This window comes from Pan paniscus, chromosome 4 (assembly GCF_029289425.2).
Source record: "Pan paniscus chromosome 4, NHGRI_mPanPan1-v2.0_pri, whole genome shotgun sequence".
Classification (NCBI taxonomy): domain Eukaryota; kingdom Metazoa; phylum Chordata; class Mammalia; order Primates; family Hominidae; genus Pan; species Pan paniscus.
The window spans coordinates 144,548,336-144,568,021 of record NC_073253.2 but is presented as its reverse complement, the minus strand read 5'-3'; the positions used below and the strand labels follow the sequence as shown (position 1 = coordinate 144,568,021).

At 44.5% G+C, this 19,686-nt stretch overlaps 1 protein-coding gene across 1 annotated transcript in view; it reads right to left on the bottom strand.

Moving 5' to 3' along the window:
* AFAP1L1 (actin filament associated protein 1 like 1) overlaps positions 1–19,686 on the bottom strand; it is a 69,882-nt gene that overhangs the window by 4,487 nt on the left and 45,709 nt on the right. Inside the window, exons 12-18 of the mRNA XM_003829047.6 lie at positions 19,348–19,559; positions 17,567–17,712; positions 16,831–16,903; positions 14,583–14,694; positions 7,469–7,633; positions 4,430–4,608; positions 1,574–1,702 (exon numbers count right to left, since the gene is read on the bottom strand). Coding sequence (XP_003829095.1) covers positions 1,574–1,702; positions 4,430–4,608; positions 7,469–7,633; positions 14,583–14,694; positions 16,831–16,903; positions 17,567–17,712; positions 19,348–19,559 — 1,016 coding nt within the window. The remainder of the gene's footprint in view (positions 1–1,573; positions 1,703–4,429; positions 4,609–7,468; positions 7,634–14,582; positions 14,695–16,830; positions 16,904–17,566; positions 17,713–19,347; positions 19,560–19,686) is intronic.

The following is a 19,686-nucleotide window of genomic DNA, read 5'->3' as shown; positions in this document are numbered from 1 at the left end:
AGTAAAAAGTGACTTTTTAAAACAAATTTCGAGTATGCAATATGGTATTGTTAACTGTAGCCACGATTCTGTACATTAGATCCCCAGAACTTAGTCTTCTTAAAACTGAAACTTTGTATCCTTTGACCAACATCTCCCCAGTTCCCCCAGCCCTCAGCCTCTGGCAACCACCATTCCATTCTCCCCCTTTTATTTTAAATTAATAAAGATTAATTTTATATTTTCATATTTAAAAAAGAGATTGTTCCTTGAAAACTCATCAGTCTCCACATTTCTTAGCTTGGAATTTAGGTCCTTCTATATCAAACTGTCTTTCCAGTCTCATCTACCAGTTTTTCAGACATTCTGTGCTGCTGCCAGACAGGTCTAGAAAGGCTTCCTGAGCATCTCTGATGTGCCTGGCATTTGTTTTTCAGGTCCTGCTATGATTGGAATGTTTGTCCCTCCAAAACTGATGTTGAAATTTAATCCCTAATGTGGCAGTATTGAGAGGTGCAGCCTTTAAGAGGTGATTGGGTCATGAGGGCTCTAGCTTCATGAATATGGATTAATCCGTTCATGGATTAAGGCATTAATGAGTTAATGCATTAATGGGTTATCATGGGAGTGGAACTGGTGGCTTTATAAAAAGAGGAAGAGAGACCTGAGCTAACATGTTCAGCCCCCTCACCCTGTGATGCCCTGGGCCGCCTCCAGACTGCAGAGAGACCCCATCAGCAAGAAGGCCCTTGCCAGATATGGCCTGTCAACCTGAGACTTCTCGGCCTCCCAAACTCTTAAGAAATACATTCTGTTTCTTTATAAATGATCCAGGTTCAGGTATTCTGTTATAAGCAGCAAAAAATGGACCAGGACAGGTCCACACTTTTATCTGCAATTCTGAAATCCAGAAAGCTGTGAAACCAAAATATTTCTCCATTGTTTTGGTATAGACTCATTTGGTGGCAAAACTTGACCTGACCTGATATGACTGTTTATAATCTTTATTCACTCCATGTGCTATACATATTCCTATGTCTTGCCGTAGAATTATTAACATGTTTGCTTACATGGTACCACCTGAGGACATATTGAGGTTTTCATCATGTATTAGTGTAGGTACCATATTACCTTTATAAAATCCAAAAAGTTCTGAAACACAGCTGACCCCCAAGAGTCACACAGAAGGGACTGTGGACCAGCATCCTGGAGGGAGCCATGGACTTAGAATTGGAAGAGGTGGGTTTGCTTCTTTGCTTTTGCAGTGATACCTTGCATAGCCCTGGGCAAGTCCCATCGTCCTCGATTTTCAGTTACCTCATCAATGAAATGGAACCTGTCCTGTCCGAAAACACATTGTAGGCTCAGAAACCAGATGATTAAGCTTGTTAGAAATATCTGTTAACAAAGAGTGAATAGGTTCTGAATAAGATCTGAGGATTACCCCTTCTGAGGAAGGTTCATGAGTTTCATTGTATAAATGCATTGGCAATTCTCTACCTTTCTCACTAGTTGATTTTTTGGTTTTGGGTGAAGTTCCATAGAAAGGGGGCTACCAGATCTCTGATTTTGAGGAGCAGAACTATGGCTCTACCTTGGCTTTCTGTAGCACCCTTCCTTGGTTGGAGGCTACGATGGATGGGCTCCTCTTCCTCAGCTCAGAAACACAGTTGACAGGGAGAGGTTGCTCTGGAACGCTGTTCTGGGGTTTATTTGCAGTTTCCTGTTGATGGCAATAAATAATTATATAGGTGAGATCTGGTGATGGCTACCTACACACCCAGCCTGCCCTCAAAAGCATGAGGACACTTTATTATTTTTATTTTTATTTTTGAGACAAGAGTCTCTGTCACCCAGGCGGGAGCGCAGTGGCACGAGCTTGGCTCACTGCAACCTCTGCCTCCTGGGTTCAAGCGATTCTCATACCTCAGCCTCTCGAGTAGCTGGGATTACAGGTGTGTACCACCAGGCCTGGCTAATTTTTGTATTTTTAGTAGAGATGGGGTTTCACTAAGTTGCCCAGGCTGGTCTCAAACTCCTGGGCTGAAGCAATCCACCCACCTTGGCCTCCCAAAGTGCTGGGATTACAGGTGTGAGCTACTGTGCCTGGCTGCATGAGGAACTTTAAAATAAAAGGCACCTGGCAAACATGACAGCATTGAACAAGGTGAGAGAAGATACTTGAGGACCTTCAGATAACGATAATGACAACTAAAATTACTGAACCTCACTACGTACAAAGCATTGTGTGAATTAGCTCCTTTAGCTTTTCAACAAGCCTATGAAGTAGGTACTATTATTAGTCATTCCATTTTATAGGTGAGGAAATGGGGAAGGTCAAATTACTGTGCAAGGTCATGTGGCTAGTGAGTGGGAGAACCAGGATTCCAATCCCATAGCCCTTTCTTTCTTTCTTTCTTTCTTTTCTTTCTTTCTTTTTTTTTGTGAGACAGAGTCTTGCTCTCTTGCCAAGGCTGGAGGTCCACCTTCCAGGTTCAAGTGATTCTCTTGCCTCAGCCTCTGGAGTAGCTGGGACAGGCATGTGCCACCATGCCCAATTAATTTTTGCGTTTTTAGTACAGATGGGGTTTCACCATGTTGGCCAGGCTGGTTTCGAACTCCTGGCCTCAAGTGATCTGCCCATCTCAGCCTCCCAAAGTGCTGGGATTATAGGCATGAGTTACCATGCCTGGCCCCACAGCCTGACTTTTAACCTCTCTCCTGTATTCCTTCTCATTTTTGAAATTACCTTTACCCCTTAACATTTTTCCAGATAATTGCTTAGTATTAATATCTTACTAGATGTAGCTCCTTAAGGGTGACATCTTAACAGCTAAACCTGCAAGGAATTTAGAGAAAGCTTCTCTTTATCTCCAAAGAATGTTAAAATGATCCAAAACCCAGGGAAAAGTGCTCTGGAATGGGAATATCAGGTCATGCTGGTGGGAGGAAGCAGCTGGGATGAATGAACTAGTGCTAGCTCCTCCACCAGCCCTCTGTGACTCTGGGAAGTTGTTTTGTCCTTGGCTGTCATGTTTTTCATCTATACAATGAGGTTGGAAACACCCCATGGAAAGGAAGTGTAGGGATGTAAGACACAGCACTGGCTCAATCAGGTGTGGTATGACCAGGAAATGTGACCTGGGACAACAATAATAATGACACATTGCCTCCCGACAAGTCATACTTAACAGACAAGTTATTTCATCTCTTTGAGTCTCAATTTCCTCACCCGAAAGCAGGCAAAACATTTATTCATTTGACAAATATTTCTTATACTCCTACTATTTTTCTGTAAAGGGTCTGGAATGTAATGATAAACAAATGGATGTAGTCCAATGCTTAACAAAAATACAATCTAGTGGAGAAGACAGACGTTGGACAAGCAAGGACACAAATATATATACACACACACATACACACAAATTGTGGTTAAGTGCTATGAGGAAGAATAATAGAGGCAGCTGTTGGTAATTTAGACCAACCAGGGTCAGTTTTGCTCTCCCAAGGGACATCTGGCAATTTCTGGAGATATTTTGGTTGTCACTGGAAGGGAGGTGCTACTGGCAACCAGTGAGTACAAGCTAGAGATGCTGCTTAACATCCTACTTGATATCCTTAGGTAGGACCTTAACATCCCTAACATCCTGCTGGTGCACAGAATAGTCCCTTATAAGAAAGAATTACTGGTCCAAAATGTCAGTAGTGTTGAGGTTGAGAAACCCTGGTGTAGATGAGGTCAGAGAAGTTCTCTCTGAGAGAGCACCATTGGAGGTGAGCGTATCTTCCTCAGAGAGTTGCTGGGAGAATTAGAGATAATGGATGCAGAGCCCTGAGGACAGGGCCTGGTACCCTGGAGATCTCAGGAGAGGGCATGTGAGACCGCTGTATTTTTTGTAGAGACAGGGTTTTGCCATGTTGCCCTGGAGGGCTCTGGAGCAGGGCTCTGGAGTTAGACTTCCTGGGTTTGGAATCCTGTCTCCCACTTCATGGAGTGACCTTGAGCAAGTCATTCGACATCTCTGAACCTTAGTTTCCTTGTCTGTCAACCCCTAAACTACCTCATAGGACTGCCATGAAGATTGTGTGAGATAATACGGGTTAAGATGCCTATAGTAATGGATCACACATGTTTGTTATTCAATGTATGCTGGCTACTATTATCATCAGTAACTCCAAGGCCATTTCTAAGATCACCTTTAGGGTAAAAAGTCAAATGGTGCTGCTGTTGTGGAGACAAGAACAGGCCAGAAACCAAGAGAAATTGCTCCAAGAGTCCTCTTCCTAGCTGTGCCACCCATGGCATGCCCTTCACCTCTTTGGACTTCAGTTTTCTTGTCTGTAAATGGGCATAACCCCTACCTCCAAAGAATGATCATGAAGAAGAGATCTGTAGTGGGTGGAGGGACATAGGAGTAGCTGCCCCTGGCATGGAAGGGCCTGGACTCACCCCACTCTTGGGCTTGCTGCTCATGGAGAGCCCCAGGGCTGGCCCTCCTGCCAGGGACTGCTGCAAGCGCTCCTTCACAGCCACCAGCTTCAGCTCCAGGTCAATCCGGCGCTCCTCCTTTGCCCGACACTGAGCTTCCAGGGTGGCCACGGCTTCTTCCAGAGCCTTTAATTTTGCTCCTGAATCAAGAGACATTGATAAGAAAAAGCTGAACCTGACCTGAAATGTCAGGGAATCTGGCAGGGCCTCAGGCCTTTGTCTGCCCCTCCTAGAGGGCCCTTCCAGCCCCCAGTCTTGGTTAAGAGATGGACTCTGGGTTTGGGGTTCCAGCTCCATACTAGGATTCCAGCTCCATAATGAGATGAGGTCTCATTATGTTCTTTATATGTCTGGTACCTATTTCACCATCTCCTGGAAATAGCACTCTGAGTTTTCATTGGGAAACCACCTTCCCCCTCTCATTCTGTCTTTTTTTTTGAGACGGAGTCTCGCTCTGTCGCCCAGGGTGGAGTGCAGTGGGTGATCTCAGCTCACTGCAACCTCCGCCTCCTGGGATCAAGTGATCCTCCTGCCTCAGCCTCCCAAGTAGCTGGGACTACAGGCACACGCCGGCACACCCAGCTAATTTTTGTATTTTTAGTAGAGATGGGGTTTTGCCATGTTGGCCAGGCTAGTCTCAAACTGCTGATCTCAAGTAATCCACCAGCCTTGGCCTCCCAAAGTGCTGGGATTACAGGCATGAGCCACTGCACCTGCCCCCCTACCCCCATTCTCTTTAGTTTGAGTGGGGCTGACTCTACTTCTAGTTCCAGGGTTTGGCACATAACTTAGGTCTGCCCCGTAATCACAACTCATCTTCTGGTGACAGTGATTGGATTAGGGATGAAAGTCAGACCAATCAGAGTGAATCCAGAGGGCTCTGCGGTGGTCATTGGGAGGAGAAGCTCTCTCTGCTTGGGTTGGCTGGGAGGGCTGGCACTGTGCAGCCATTGTGGCATCACAAGGGAAGAATGAAACCAAAGGAGAGAAGGGTAGAAGCATGAGTGTGAGAAATAAGCTTCCTGGTGACATCATTTAAGTCCCTGGACCCCACTACACCAGATCGCTCAATTTTCCAATACATCTTCTTTCATTTCTCTGCCAGTTTAGCTTTGGTTTCTGTTACTTGTAAACAAGTGTCATAGCAGGGCTTTACAGACACCAGAGTTTTCAGTAGGATTTGCTGCTTATTCAATTTTTTTTTTTTTTTCTTGAGACGGAGTCTCGCCCTGTCACCCAGGCTGGAGTGCAGTGGCGTGATCTTGGCTCACTGCAAGCTCTGCCTCCTGGGTTTATGCCATTCTCCTGCCTCAGCCTCCTGAGTAGCTGGGACTACAGGCACCCGCCGCCACACCCGGCTAATTTTTTGTATTTTTAATAGAGACGGGGTTTCACCGTGTTAGCCAGGATGGTCTCGATCTCCTGACCTTGTGATCTGCCCACCTCAGCCTCCCAAAGTGCTGGGATTACAGGCGTGAGCCACCGCACCTAGCCTCAATTTATTTTTATTTTTAAATTTTCTTTAAAAATTTTTAAAAAATTTTCTTTCTTTTAGAAAAATAGAGATGAAGTCTCATTATGTTGCTCAGGCTGGTGTCGAACTCCTGCACTCAAACAGGCCTCCTGCCTCGGCTTCCCAAAGTGCCAGGATTACAGGCATGAACCACGGCACCCAGCCCACTTTTTTGATTTAATCTAACAAACCTATATTAGTACCTTTCTCATGCCAAGTGCTGTGTTGGGTCTTACCAGGTTTAAAAATCAGTTCCATTCTTTGCCCTGAGGGAGGCTGTGCTGGAGGGTTTTCCAGTAATGTTGAACTCTTTATATTCACCATTCACCATGTATTTAATGCATGGTGCAAAATTAAAAAAAAAATTTTAATGCAAAAATTAAAAAAAAATTTTTTTAAATGCTTACCATGTATCAGGCATTGTCCTTGGCCCTAGATATATCAGTGAACAAAGCAGGCAAAGATCCTTGCCCTTATGGTGCTTATATTTGTGTGTCTGTGGCAAACAATAAATAATAAATATAATAAATAATCTGATATGTTACACAGTGGTAGTGCCATAGGGGAAAAAATTGAGCAGGACAAGGAGAGTCAACTTGCTCCAAATCCTGGTTCTGACTCTCAGAAAATTCTTTATATGGAAACCAAACTGCCTTCCTGTGCCTTCCTCCTATTGATTCTGGTTCTTGGCCACACAGAACAAGTCTTCTCCTTTAAACCAGAAGTTCTTAATCTGAGGTTCATGGAGTCTTAGGCAATCTATGGATAGGCTCCACAGGCAGCCACATGAGCTCCTGAACTTTTTTTTGCAGCATTGTGAACTGTGGTGTTTCTTCTTAGGAAAGCGTCCATAGGTCCACCAGATTCTCATAGGGCTACATGTTTGTGGACATGTTATATACAAACAGGACTTCTGCTCCCTCCGGCATGTGAAGAAACCTTAGGCTTAAAGTGTGTCAAACTACAGTTAGAGAGAATGCAAAGGAAACACAGCAGAAAATAGGGTGTGGAGAAGCCCAAAGCAGGCAGGGCCTGCTGAGGTCCCTGGGTTTCAGAAGAGGATCCTGGGAAAGTGTCATGTCCATTATTCCCTGCACTAGGACCAATGTCTCACATATATCTGTGAATGAACGAAGGTGCGGTTCAAAATGACATCTCTTATTTCCTTGATTCTAAGGCACACTTCTGTGCTTCATATTTCTCAAATCAGGTTGCTTCTTACTACATTAAGTGTATACATTATTGTGATGCTTTTTCATCCCTCCAAAACAAGTTATTAAATTGATGGCACTTTCTTTAATTGGGAGGAATGATGATGATAATGATGAAGAGGAGAAGAAGAGGAGGAGGAGGAGAAGGAGGAGGGGAGGAGAAGCCCACTTCTCTTGGGTAGGAAACCAGGTGACTTGTGCAAGAGACATCCCTTTACTGTGCCCAAGGATGAGCTGGCCACCCATAGGTGCTCAGGACCACACCCACATAGGTACCTGGGCTGCTCCGAATGGCTTCCTTCAGTTCCCTCTTCTCCTGTCTCAGTGCTATCAGCTCTGTCCGAATCGTCTCTTTCTCTTTCTCCAGCTTCTCTTTTTCTACCAAGTACCTCCGGGCATCCTCCTCGGCTCGGTTCTTGCCATACTTGTATTGATTGGCACCTGCAGAGATATGGGGAAGGGAAAGGCCCTCAGTTCTGACCTCTGGCAAAGGTACTTGTGTGGTGTCAGCTTCTCTTTCAGCCCCAACTTCTCCATCTATGAAATGGAAATATTTAGACCTAGTCCCTTAGATATATTTAGTGTGAATCCTCTAAGGAAATAAGAAGCAAAAGGGAGGCCACAGGGCACACGGACTAGGAGCAAGGCCTTGGAACAGACAGTCTGAGATTTGGGCATTTTTTACCTTCAGCTGGTCAAAGGTCGTGTGACATTAGGCAAAAGTGACTGGTAGTGTGACATTGGTTGTGTGACATTAGGCAAAAGTGACTGGTAGTGTTTTTCTGTGCCTTTCCCCCTTGACCTTAGTTTCCTTATTTGTAAATAAGGATACGGATACAATTTACCTCATAGAGTTGTGGTAAGGGTTAAATGAGATGATTAATGAAAAGCACTTAGTATAGTACCTGGCAAATAGTAAGGGTTAGATAATAATGATAATATTATTAAAAAACAAATTTGTGATGTAGAACATACTTTGGTTTTAAAAGAGCATATTTTATAGTCAGTTTTCAGATATCTATAAGTCAAGGAGACTGTTCCATATAACTCAGATCTCCAGAGATTCTAGACTTTGGACTACAGTCAGGCATTGTCCATTTTATTACTGGGGAAGGGGTTGGGGGAGCGAGGAACCTGGTGTTCTACTGCAGGTTCAACACTATGATGGACAATAAAAACAAATAATTATGGCAAAAATTATTTATTATTTACTACACACAAGGAACTATATGCTGAGCCATTCACTTGCATTCCCACTTAGTCATCATGAAACTTATTTTTTTTATTTATTTTGAGACAGAGTCTCGCTCTGTCACCCAGGCCGAAGTGCAGTGGCGTGATCTCAGCTCACTGCAACCTCCACCTCTGGGGTTCAAGCGATTCTGCTGCCTCAGCCTCCCGAGTAGAGTAGCTGGGACTACAGGTGCCCGCCACCATGCCTGGCTAATTTTTGTATTTTTAGTAGAGATGGGGTTTCGCCATGTTGGTCAGGCTGTTCTCGAACTCCTGACCTCAAGTGATCAGCCTGCCTCAGCCTCTCAAAGTGCTGGGATTACAGGAGTGAGCCACTGCACCCAGCCCACAAAACTTACTGTAATTAATTTTCTTTTATTGTTGAGGAAACTGAGGCACACAGAGGTTAGGTCCCACTGCTACTGGTGGCAGAGCCGAGGTTAAACCCATGTCTCCATGTCTCTCTGACTCCAGGGTCCATGCTGTGCAATACTGCTCTAGCTGGGCCAAGGCCATAGTTCAACCTCTTAGGGAAAGTTTTACTTTTTTTTTTGTGCGCTATACAGAGGCGCACACAGCTTTATATAAGTCGGTGCAGAATAATTCCTGCGGTTTATGGATAATTGGGGGTCTTGTCTAGCCAGCTGCTGCAGGGATTGCAGTGGTCACCCAGTGGCCCATGCAAAAATCTGTTCCTGACACAACTACCTGCACAGTTCAAGCCTGATCATAAATACAGCATGGAGGGCCTTCTGGCTTTCATTGTTACTGATGAGAAGTCAGCTGTTAATGTTACTGGGGTTCTCTTATACATGATGACCTGATTTTCTCTTCTGCCTTCAAGATTTTTTCCTTGTCTTTGGTATTAGCATTTTTACCATGATGTCTCTTTTGTAGATCTCCTTGCCTTTATCTTACTTGGATTTCACTGAGCTTCGTGGATGTATAGATTAATGTTTTTCAATAAATTTGGCAAGTTTCAGCCATTATTTGAATATTTTTTATGCTCATCTGTCTGTCTCTCTCTCTCTTCTCCTTCTAGTACTCCCTCTACACATATGTTTGTGCACTTAATGGTGTTCCACAATCCTCTGAGGCTCTGTCATTTTTCTTCATTCTTTTTTTCTCTTTGTTCTTGGTTTGCATAATCTCTGTTTTTCTGTCATCAAGTTCACTGATTCTTCTACCAGGCCAAATTTACTGTTGTGCCCATTGAGTGAGTTTTTCATTTCAGTTATTGTACTTTTCAGCCTCATGATTTTTATTTGGTTCTTCTTTTTATAATTTCTATCTTTCTATTGGAGGCCCCATCAATATATTATCAATAATATATTCCATATGACTATACTATATAGTATAGTATAATATAGTAAGCATATAGCTATATTTCATATAACTGTAGTGTAGTTCCATATACGTATACTGTAGTGTACAGTCTAGTGTAGTGTAGTACTCAGTATAGTCTATTTCCTCCTGCAGTATGAAGCCAATTTCTCTAGAACAATGAGAAATACATTTCTGTTGTTTATAAGTTACCCAGCTTATGGAAGTTCATTATAGCAGGAGGAATGGGCTATTATCAATAATATATTGATAGAGACTACCAATAATATAGGCTATCAATAATACAGACTATCTGTTAATACACTGTCATCTTCTGTTCCTTTATTTCTTTAAGCATGGTTTCCTTAAGTTCTTTAAATATATTTATAATGGCTGCTTTGAAATCTTTGTTAAATTCTACATTTGGGCCCTCTCTCAGGCAGTTTCTGTTGCTTGATTTTTTTCCTTCTGTATGGGTCACATTTTCCTGCTTCTTCATGTGTGTCATAATTTTTTGTTGAAAACTGGTCATTTTCGAGAATATATTGTAGTATCTTTTGATATGCATCCCCCCAACCGGGTTGTTGGGTTGTTATTTTCTTATTTGTTTAGTGACTTGTCTGAACTATTTTATTGTAGTCTACTTCCTCTTGAAGTATGAAGCCACTGATGTTGCTCCTCAGAGGCCATAGCCTTGGCATGTGTACAGTCACTCTGGGGTGACAGCGTATTAGCAGGGATTTCTGAATCTTTTCCTAATCTCCTGTTAAGCAGTCGGCCTCTGTTGCTATTACACCCAGCTCTACTAATTGTCAGGTGTTTGCTCTATTGATCTTGACAATGCATCAATTACTCCACAGCCTGATCCAATTAAATTCAGCCCCTTTACAGGATAGTTCTGGAGGCCCATCTTTGAGATTTGTTCTAACCCTAGGAGGGCTCTTTTTATTTTAAAAAATTTCTTTTTAAATATATATATATATTTTTTTCTTTAATTTTTTATTTTTTTTATTTTTGGTGACAGGGTCTCACTCTGTCGCCCAGGCTGGAGTGCAGTGGCACCATCAGGGCTCACTGCAACCTCTGCCTCTTGGGTTCAAGCGATTCTTGTGCCTCAGCCTCCCGAGTAGCTGGGATTACAGGTGCCCGCCACCATGCCTGGCTAATTTTTGTATTTTTAGTAAAGACAGGCTTTTGCCATGTTGGCTAGGCTTGTCTTGAACTCCTGGCCTCAAGTGATCCACCTGCCTCAGCCTCCCAAAGTGTTGGGATGACAAGGGTGAGCCATCACGCCCGGCTGAGGGCAATTTTAGCTGTCTCTTTCTGTGGTTCTCTCTGATAAACTAGCCTGTGGTTTAGTTTATTGTTCTCATAACCACCAAATCTCCATTGTTTTTGAGAGCACCCTTTGGTTTACACTTTCCCACACTCTGTTCCAACTAAAGTCAGTTCTTTCGAGGAAGAGCTTTGGAGTTCTCTGTTCTTATGGCCTGCCTTTCCCCACTCGGCAAAATCTCTGAGTCACTGCTCTGGATCCAGGGGTGGGAACAATGGCCTGTGCTGTGGTTTGAATGTTCATACCCTCCAAAACTCATATTGAAATTTAACTGCAATTGTAACAGTATGAAAAGATGGGACTTTGAGAGGTGATTTAGGCCATGAGGGCTTTGCCTTCATGGATGGGATTAATGCCATTAAAAGAGAGCAAATTCAACCCCCTTTTGCCTCTTTGCCCTTCCATTTTCTGCCATGTGATGATGCAGCAAGAAGGCCCTTGCTAGATGTCAACACCTTGATCTTGGATTTTCCAGCCTCCAGACTAGGAGCTAATAATTTCTGTTCATTGTAAATTACTCAGTCTCTGTTATTCTGTTATAGCAGCACAAAACAAATTAAGAGCCTGTTTCTCTTGGAGTGACATTCCTGTTATGAGCAGGGTGCTGGGTGGGGGCAGTAACCTCTGGTCTACTCTGCTTGCCTCTCCCAGCATGGAACCTCTGCCTTACAAGTGAGCTAGGATGAGGGCAATCAGGGCCCCAGTATTCTTGGCTTACCCTACCTGGGGCAAAGCCTTTGCTCTATCATCTGGGTAGAGGAAGGGAGCTTCCTACCTCTTGGCTGCAATCACCTGGAATTTAGCCTCTGCAGCATGGAGCTGGGTATGACAAAAAATACTGGCAGCCTGCCCTTCCTGGGGAGATACTGTAGCCCTTGACTGGCAGCTGGGGGAAGAAGGAGCCCTGTTTTCTTGTCCAGACATGCCTGGAGTGAAGATTCTTTCAAACTGAGTTGGGGAATAAAGGAGTAGGTTGTGGCTCAAATGCCACAAACTCTCACTGTTCTTACTAAGATTTAGCAAATTTTCTAGAGTAAATGTTTCTTCATTTGCCCTTAGGAAAATTTCCAGACTTTAAGTAATTGTTTGTTTTAATAAATTTCACCAGCTACTGCTGTTTTGCTAGGGAGTGGGTCCATGCAGCTTCTCACGCCACCATTTTTCTCAGCAATCTACTTGGCCTCCATGATTCTTGCTTCCTGATATTCATGCCCTTTTATAATCCCCTCCCACACTAAACAGTGCTGACCTGTGTAACCATTAGGATATTGCAGGATGACAGAGTGTAACTTCTAACCATAGGTCATAAAAGACCTTGCAGCATCAGCCTTGCTGTTCCTTCTTGGGTTGCTTGCTCTGGGGGAAGCCAGCTGTCACATCACAAGGATAAGCAACTCTATGAAGAAATCCCCTTGGCAAAGAACTAAGGCCTCCTTCCAACAACCAGCACAAACTTGCCAGGCATGCAGTGAGCCATCTTAGAAGTGGATCCTTCAGCCTGTCAAGCCTTTAGGTGACTTCAGATGACCGGCCAACATCTTGAGATCTCATGAGAGACCCCAAGCCAGAACTACCTATCCAAGCCATTTGGAGATTCTTGACCCACAGAAACCGTGTGACATAACACATGTTCCTGCTTATTGTTTAGAGGAGCTAAATTTTGGGTAATTTCTTATGTAGCAATAGGCAATTAATACATGATCGTGGGCAAAATCCTTTGGCTATAGACTAGATGTTTACATCCCCCAAAATTCATATGTTGAAACCTAATCCCCTTCGTGATGGCACTTGGAGGTGGGGCCTTTGGTAGGTGATTAGGTCACGAGGGTGGAGCCCTCATGGATGGGATTAGTGCCCTTAGGAAAGAGACCCCAGGGAGCAAAAAGATGGTCATCACCAGGAAACAGGCCCTCACCAGACACCAAATCGGCTGCCACCTTGATCTCAGACTTCCCAGCCTCCAGAACAATGAGAAATAAATTTCTGTTATTTATAAGTTAACCAGCTTCTGGGATTTTGCTATAGCAGGAGAAATGGACTAAGATATCTTCCCTTTTATTTTCTTCAGTTTCTTCATCTAAAAAACAACCTTGTTGGAATTCATCAGTAGTTTTCCACTGTGGTTTCCCACTGTCCTTCAAGGAACCTTATGACCCCACGGTGAAGCTAACAGGAAAAGTGGAGGCCAAGTGGGCCTCAACCAGAGTAGCTCCACTTTTATTTTTCTTTTATAAACTGGGCTTTCATATAAGATTTGATTTGAAGAAAGGGTCTGCTTTTTTGTGTGTGTTTGTTAGTTTTTTGTTGTTGTCATTGACATTCGGTGATTTCTTTAATCTTACATGCTTTTTTCAGTTTAGATTTCCATTTTAAAATGGGCATTTCACAAGGCCCTGCATTTCCAGTGCCTCTGAGAGTAGAGTGCAAAGTTACACAACAACCTTCTGATTGTTCAGAGAGGAAACTCAGGCCCAGAGAGGGGAAAGGACTTTTCCCAGAGGTACACAGTAATTCAGTAGTCAAGGGAGGAATGAAGAATGGAATACAGATTTCCTGACCCTCAGAAGGGATGATCTATACAAATGAAATGGAGCTATAATACAGAAAAGTATTTTTTAAAAATAGGTATTAAAAAATAAAAGTAGATTTTCAAAAAGCACAGAACAGAACTTGACTCTGTTGAGATGCAGGGGGAAGAAATGTAAAGGAACAAAGAAAAAACTTTTGGAACATGCTGTCCCACAGGAAGCTGGCTTGTTCATAAAGATAAATCACACAGAAGCACAGATTACTGTTGGAAGTAAAAGAGCATTTACAACAGAGTTGCCTGGCGTACTTAGTCATTATTGTGCAGTGTGGCAATCAGGCAATTCACTGAGCTCCTGGGGGGTGCTAGGCAGAGCTAGGGTGGGACACCAAGGTGAGCTTTGGCTTTTATGGCAGCTGGCTCCAGGCTATTTGGATGGGTTCAGTTCTCCACTTACTACCCCAGCTCAGAAATCACAAATTGTTAGCCTCTGAAACAGATACAGCTTGTCAACAATCTCTCTCTCTCTATTTGGCCTCATTTGGTGCTAAATTAAAAAAAAATAGTTGCTGATATTAAAAAATAAGTAGACTTCACCTAAATTCTAGATTTCTGGCCTCTTTTAAGTAATTGGCAAATCTGGTGTTAGGGGCCTGGTACTGCTGCATAGGGATCATCTGCTGGAGCTGAGCAGCAGCCTCCCCTATAGTTGGGACCTGAGAAAACTGGGTACCAGTTTCCTACAGTACCTCCCCACCCCCCAACTCCCTGTCATTTTCCCTCTGAGGCCACATGCTAGCTGGCCTTTATCATTGTGCTTGCTCTGTGATTTTTCTCACGGTAGAGTATTTTCTTGCATCTCACTTTGCTCATTTATTTACCCACCAGGGAAACTGATTTTGAGATCCCTCCTATAGACTGCTTCCTTTCCTTCCTCCCTAGTCAGCAGGGGAGGCCCACACACAACTCACTGGAGGCGTGGCGTTTGACTTTGACCTGCGGGTCCACACGATGGGACTTCTCACTGCAGGAGGAGGCGTGACGCTTCACCTGGGCCCCTGTGGGGCGCTCGGGCTCCTCGTCCTGGTGGGAGATGGAGGAAGACAGTCAAGTTCAGGCAGGCGCAGACTCATCAATGCAGGGTGTATTGCGGTCTTTGCTCAGTATGGAGTCTTCTTGCTCTGAGATCTTGGTCTTACATTTTTAGACTTGCATAGCACTCAAAAATCATAAAGCACTTTTGCTAGCAGTATATCATTTGAACCTCATACCTTTCTGCTGGGGGGCAGCAGAAGGTAACCCTAAACTGCAGCACCTGCTGAGAGGAAAATTAGAAAATCTCAAAAGACTGTGGGTGGCTATATTTGATTTATCATAGATACTTTTGTCTTTAGAACATTTGGAAGTATCCTGATTTTCTGAATTGCCTCAAAAAGAAAACAGTCTTCCCTCAAGAAGAAAAGTCCTGGATGAGAGGAGCCAGTGATAGAAGTGACATAACTTAATAGATTAACTATACATTTGTGCATGAAGAATATTAAGAATACTAAAAATCCAGTGAAAGCTTAGGAAACCATGAGTTAAATATGATAATAATGTAATATAATAATGATGTTGTCAACAACAGTACTATCTACTTCTCTGTATAGGACCTTCCAATGTCTAGGCACTGTCCTAATTTCTTTTTTTGAGTGCAGCGGTGTGATCATGGCTCACTGCAGCCTCAACCTCCTGGACTCAAGTGATCCTCCCACCTCAGCCTCCCGAGTTGTTGGGACAACATATGTGCAGCACCATGCCCAGCTAGTTTTTGTAGAGACAGGGTTTTGCCATGTTGGCCAGGCTGGTCTCAAACTCCTGGGCTTAAGTGATCCACCCACCTCAGCTTCCTATATGTGCTAGGATTATAGGTATGAGCCACTGTGCCCAGCCTAAACGTTTTTTTTGTTTTTTTTTTTTTGAGACAGAGTCTCGCTCTGTTGCCCAGGCTGTAGTTCAGTGGCATAATCTTGGCTCACTTCCACCTCCTGGGTTCAAGCGATCCTCCTGCCTCAGCCTCTCGAGTAGCTGGGACCATAGGCATCTGCCACTGTGCCTGGCTAATTTTTGTAGTTTTTAAGTAGAGACGAGGTTTCACCATGCTGGCCAGGCTGGACTCGAGCTCCTGGCCTCAAGTGATCCACCCACCTCAGCCTCCCAAAGTACTGGGATTACAGGCATGAGCCACGGCACCCAGACCCCGCCTAAACTTTTTTATATAAAGTATTATTTAATTCTTGCAGTTATCCAAGAAGGCAGGTTTTATCATATCCTTTTGGAGTCATGAAGTGAAGCCCAGCAGCCCTGAGTCTGACTCAAACTTCACATCCTTAAGTGCTAAGCTGTCTTGCCACTAAACTCTGCAACTGAGAAAAACCTCAAGCTGCATCCACAGGTTTATCTGAGTCTGAAGAAAGACCATATGAACAGAAGGATGACTGGACAAATTTCTAGAAAAGAGAGTCCTAGAGGTGAAAACTCAGTGTGTCATGCAGCACTGTCTAAGACAGAGGTCCTGTCTGCAGACACATCTGTTGTCCTCGGCAGCTTAATTGCCTCTCTCTCCTGCTAACTGTGAGGCCTGACCCACCCACCAGCGTCTGATTGGAATGTGGCTCTCCTCTTGCTTTCTGAGGGAGGAGACAGCACAGGGCATGCTGCCAGGAGCATTCCAGGTCATGTGATGGCTACACAGGCCTCACTGTAAATTAGTAAGCTGGTATCTCCCTGGCTTAGCAAGCAAAACATGGAGACTGGCCTGGGAGCTGAAGCTCCCAGATCATGAAGTCACCAGGTGAAGGCTTGCGGGGTGGTCCCAGAGTCAGCACCTGCCCCAGACACCACGGAATCAGCAGGATAAGTTCACAGAGTGGTAAACAGGAGGAGGGCCCCAGCAACTTGCTCAAACTGGAGACGATGCCTCACCTTTTGGTAGTGTTTGGGAGTCTGCACAGCCCTTTCTTCCTCCCAACCTGGGTCTCTTTCCACTGCACCACCCAGCCTCCTGTGCCAGGGATTCCTCATCCTGAGCCATGCTCTATGATAAGAAGGGGCTCCCCTTCTAGCTACTGCTGCTTAAATGAAAATGATCTTTCTGAGGCAGAAGGTAAAGGGAGCAGAAAGAGGGAGAGCTAATAAGTGGCCCTTGCCACGTTCCTGGGCAGCCCCAAGGGACTGTACCTGCATCTTTTCATAAGGAACATCATCATAGACTCGGGGCTCAGGCCACTGATTCTGGCAGGATCTTGCATATCTAGAAAATAAAAGGTACGATGACAATGACAATGACAATGATGCTTTGCAGCTTACAGTGCTTTCGTGTCCTCACTCTCATTGATTCTGGCAGAAACTCTTAAGGCAGATCAGAAGATTGGTAAAAGCAAGATGGCAGACAGCATTGTGTCATGGGCTGTGTTAGGGCGTCACAGACAGGACCAATGTGATTCTCATAACAACCCGCAAGGCAGGTAATTCATCACCACCATTCTATGAGTCAGAAAACAGAGATCCGAGATGGCAAGCAACCAGTGCAAGCTTCCACTGCTGGTGGTGACTGAGCTGGGACTCGAACTTGGCTCTTCTAGTACCGAATGCCATATACTAGCCACGTGCCCATGCTCCAGTGTGTGAAAGCTTAAAGTCCCATGACATGAGGGCAGAGCCCAGGCCACTACTCCAAGGCTTCTCTACTTTTGCTCCTTCCATCCACAGCTTGCCTCTGACTCTGGGCTACCTCCTTCAGCCAGCTCCCCACTCTTTGCTGGAAGAGGAAGACACTCATTCCAGCTTACCAAGGAAGCAGAGCTTTCCTTAGCTCCTCCCTTCCCTCCCAGTGCCCAGGGCTGGACTCAGCCTCTGAGAGGGATGGAGACAGGAAAGGTCCTGGGCAGGTGTGGCCAGTGCAGCTGACACTTACAGGAAGGAGTTGCGCCCAGCACTGACGATGCTGGTTAAGGTCTCCACATCCACGTAGTCATAGTGCAGCGCCTCCGGAGTGACTCTGGAGCCCATCTCCACCAGCAGCAGCCCGAGCCAGCGACCCATGTCCTCTGAACAGCTTGCCTGAAGGACAGGAGGCAAAGGTGGAGTTCATTTTCCTACTGTCAGGGCTCCTGGAGACCTGTTGACTTCAGCCAAACCCAGAAATATTTGTAAGTACTGACTACGTACCCGATACTCAGGGGTCAAAGAGGAATAAGATTATAGCACACATCCAGAAATCCAAGAGGCTCCCTTCTTCCATCTATTCAGGTTTCCAATCAAATGTCACCTCCTCAGGGAGGCCCTCCCTGATGACCTCTCTAAGACAGAGGCCTCCCTGCCCTCACTTTCCATTCTCAGAGCCTTCCCCAACCATTAGAATATAAAACCAACATTTGGGTGTTCTCTGAATTTTTAAAAAAATATTTACTTTTTATTAGAAGAGGCCATTTCTCATATAACTTAATCAAAATAGTTTCTTGTGTTATAGTTGCCAAATAAGTACAATACTGTGTATAGGAAAATCTCCAAGAAGTTGCCAGTCAGCTAAACACGGACTTATGTTAATTCTCATTTAAAGAGCATCTTATAAAATTAAATTAGCACACAAATGCTAAACTTGAATACATAAAGCACACTTTTTGCCAGAAACCTTTGTGTATAAGATAAATAAGAGACCTATCTCAAACTACCAAAAATAAAAGTGAGTTACGGAGGCGATATTTTTTGAAATTTAAGAACTGAGAGAGGCAGGGGGTCTTGGGCAGAAAACAAGACCAAGAGGTCAGATTCTAGGACAAGACTAAGAGACCACTGGCCCTCTGTGGACCCCTGGATAAAGCATGTGGCTGCCCTGGCCTCAGTTTCCTTATCTGTAATGGCAGAAGGTAGTTTTCTGTTTTCCTGTAGTGTTAACATTTTAAATTCTAAATTGCCAAAGGGTTGCCATGTGGAAGAGAGAGTCCACGTATTCTGCATGACCTCAGAGAGGAGGCTAGTGCCCGTGAGTAAGAAGGACAGTGAATCGGTGAAATCAAATCACACTTCATTCACTCATTTGTTCAACAAATATTTCTAGAGCCCATAGTGCTGGACATCATGCTGAGTTCTGGAAAAACAAAAGTATGCAGAATAGGCCTAATTATTGCCTTCCTGGAGCTTAAAGATTTCAACTCAGTATGGGGAAAATCTTTCTAAAATTTGAATTGCTCAATGGGAGGGGCAGTGGACCTTCTCCTCCACCAGAGGAGGGTACTGGTGAAAAGTCTTAGAGGGGATTCCAGAATCTGAATGGTTAGACCAGACTAAATGCCTTTCAGGCTTGGGATTTTAAGGTAAGGGAGAAAAAACAAACCTTGGTTCTGGGGCTGCCAGATTTAGTGAATAAAAATACAGAATGTTTTGTTTAATTTGAATGTCAGATGAACAATGAATAATATTTTAGTATCGATAAAGCTCCAATGTTGCGTGGGACATGCCTATTTTATTATGAAAACATTTCAGGTAATGTTCGTGGCTTACCTGAAATTCAAATTAAGTGGGTGTCCTGTGTGTTGTCTTATAATCTACTTGGGTCACCTGACAGGAGTGAGGCTTACTTTCCTTCCCCTTCAGTCCCCATGGTGTCACTAGCAAGGGCTCCCCCAAACAACAACATGACACTCAGGCCAGAGTCCCCAGACCAAGCACCACCCGCGTCCCACCCTCTCCTCTCACCTCCAAGATGGCCACCTCCTGCCGGTTGCGCAGGATCCTGAAGGCAAATGGGTGTCGGGGCCCAAAGCCTGGGGCCACCTCACAGCCTTGCAGGGCGATGGCGTTCACATGGGTTCGCAGGTCCATGTGATCCTTGTGGAAATACAGAGTGTTGCACTTCAGGCGGCACCAGCGTTCCTTCCAGCCCTGGTTCACCAGCACGTTCAGGTAGCCTGGAGGAGACAATGGTGTGAGGTTCCCATAGCCTGCCTTGGGACAGCATGGGGACGCAAGGCGGCTCCATGTGTCTGCTGGAAAGAAGGCCTTGGGGTCCTGGTCAGCTCTCTTTCCCCTGTGACC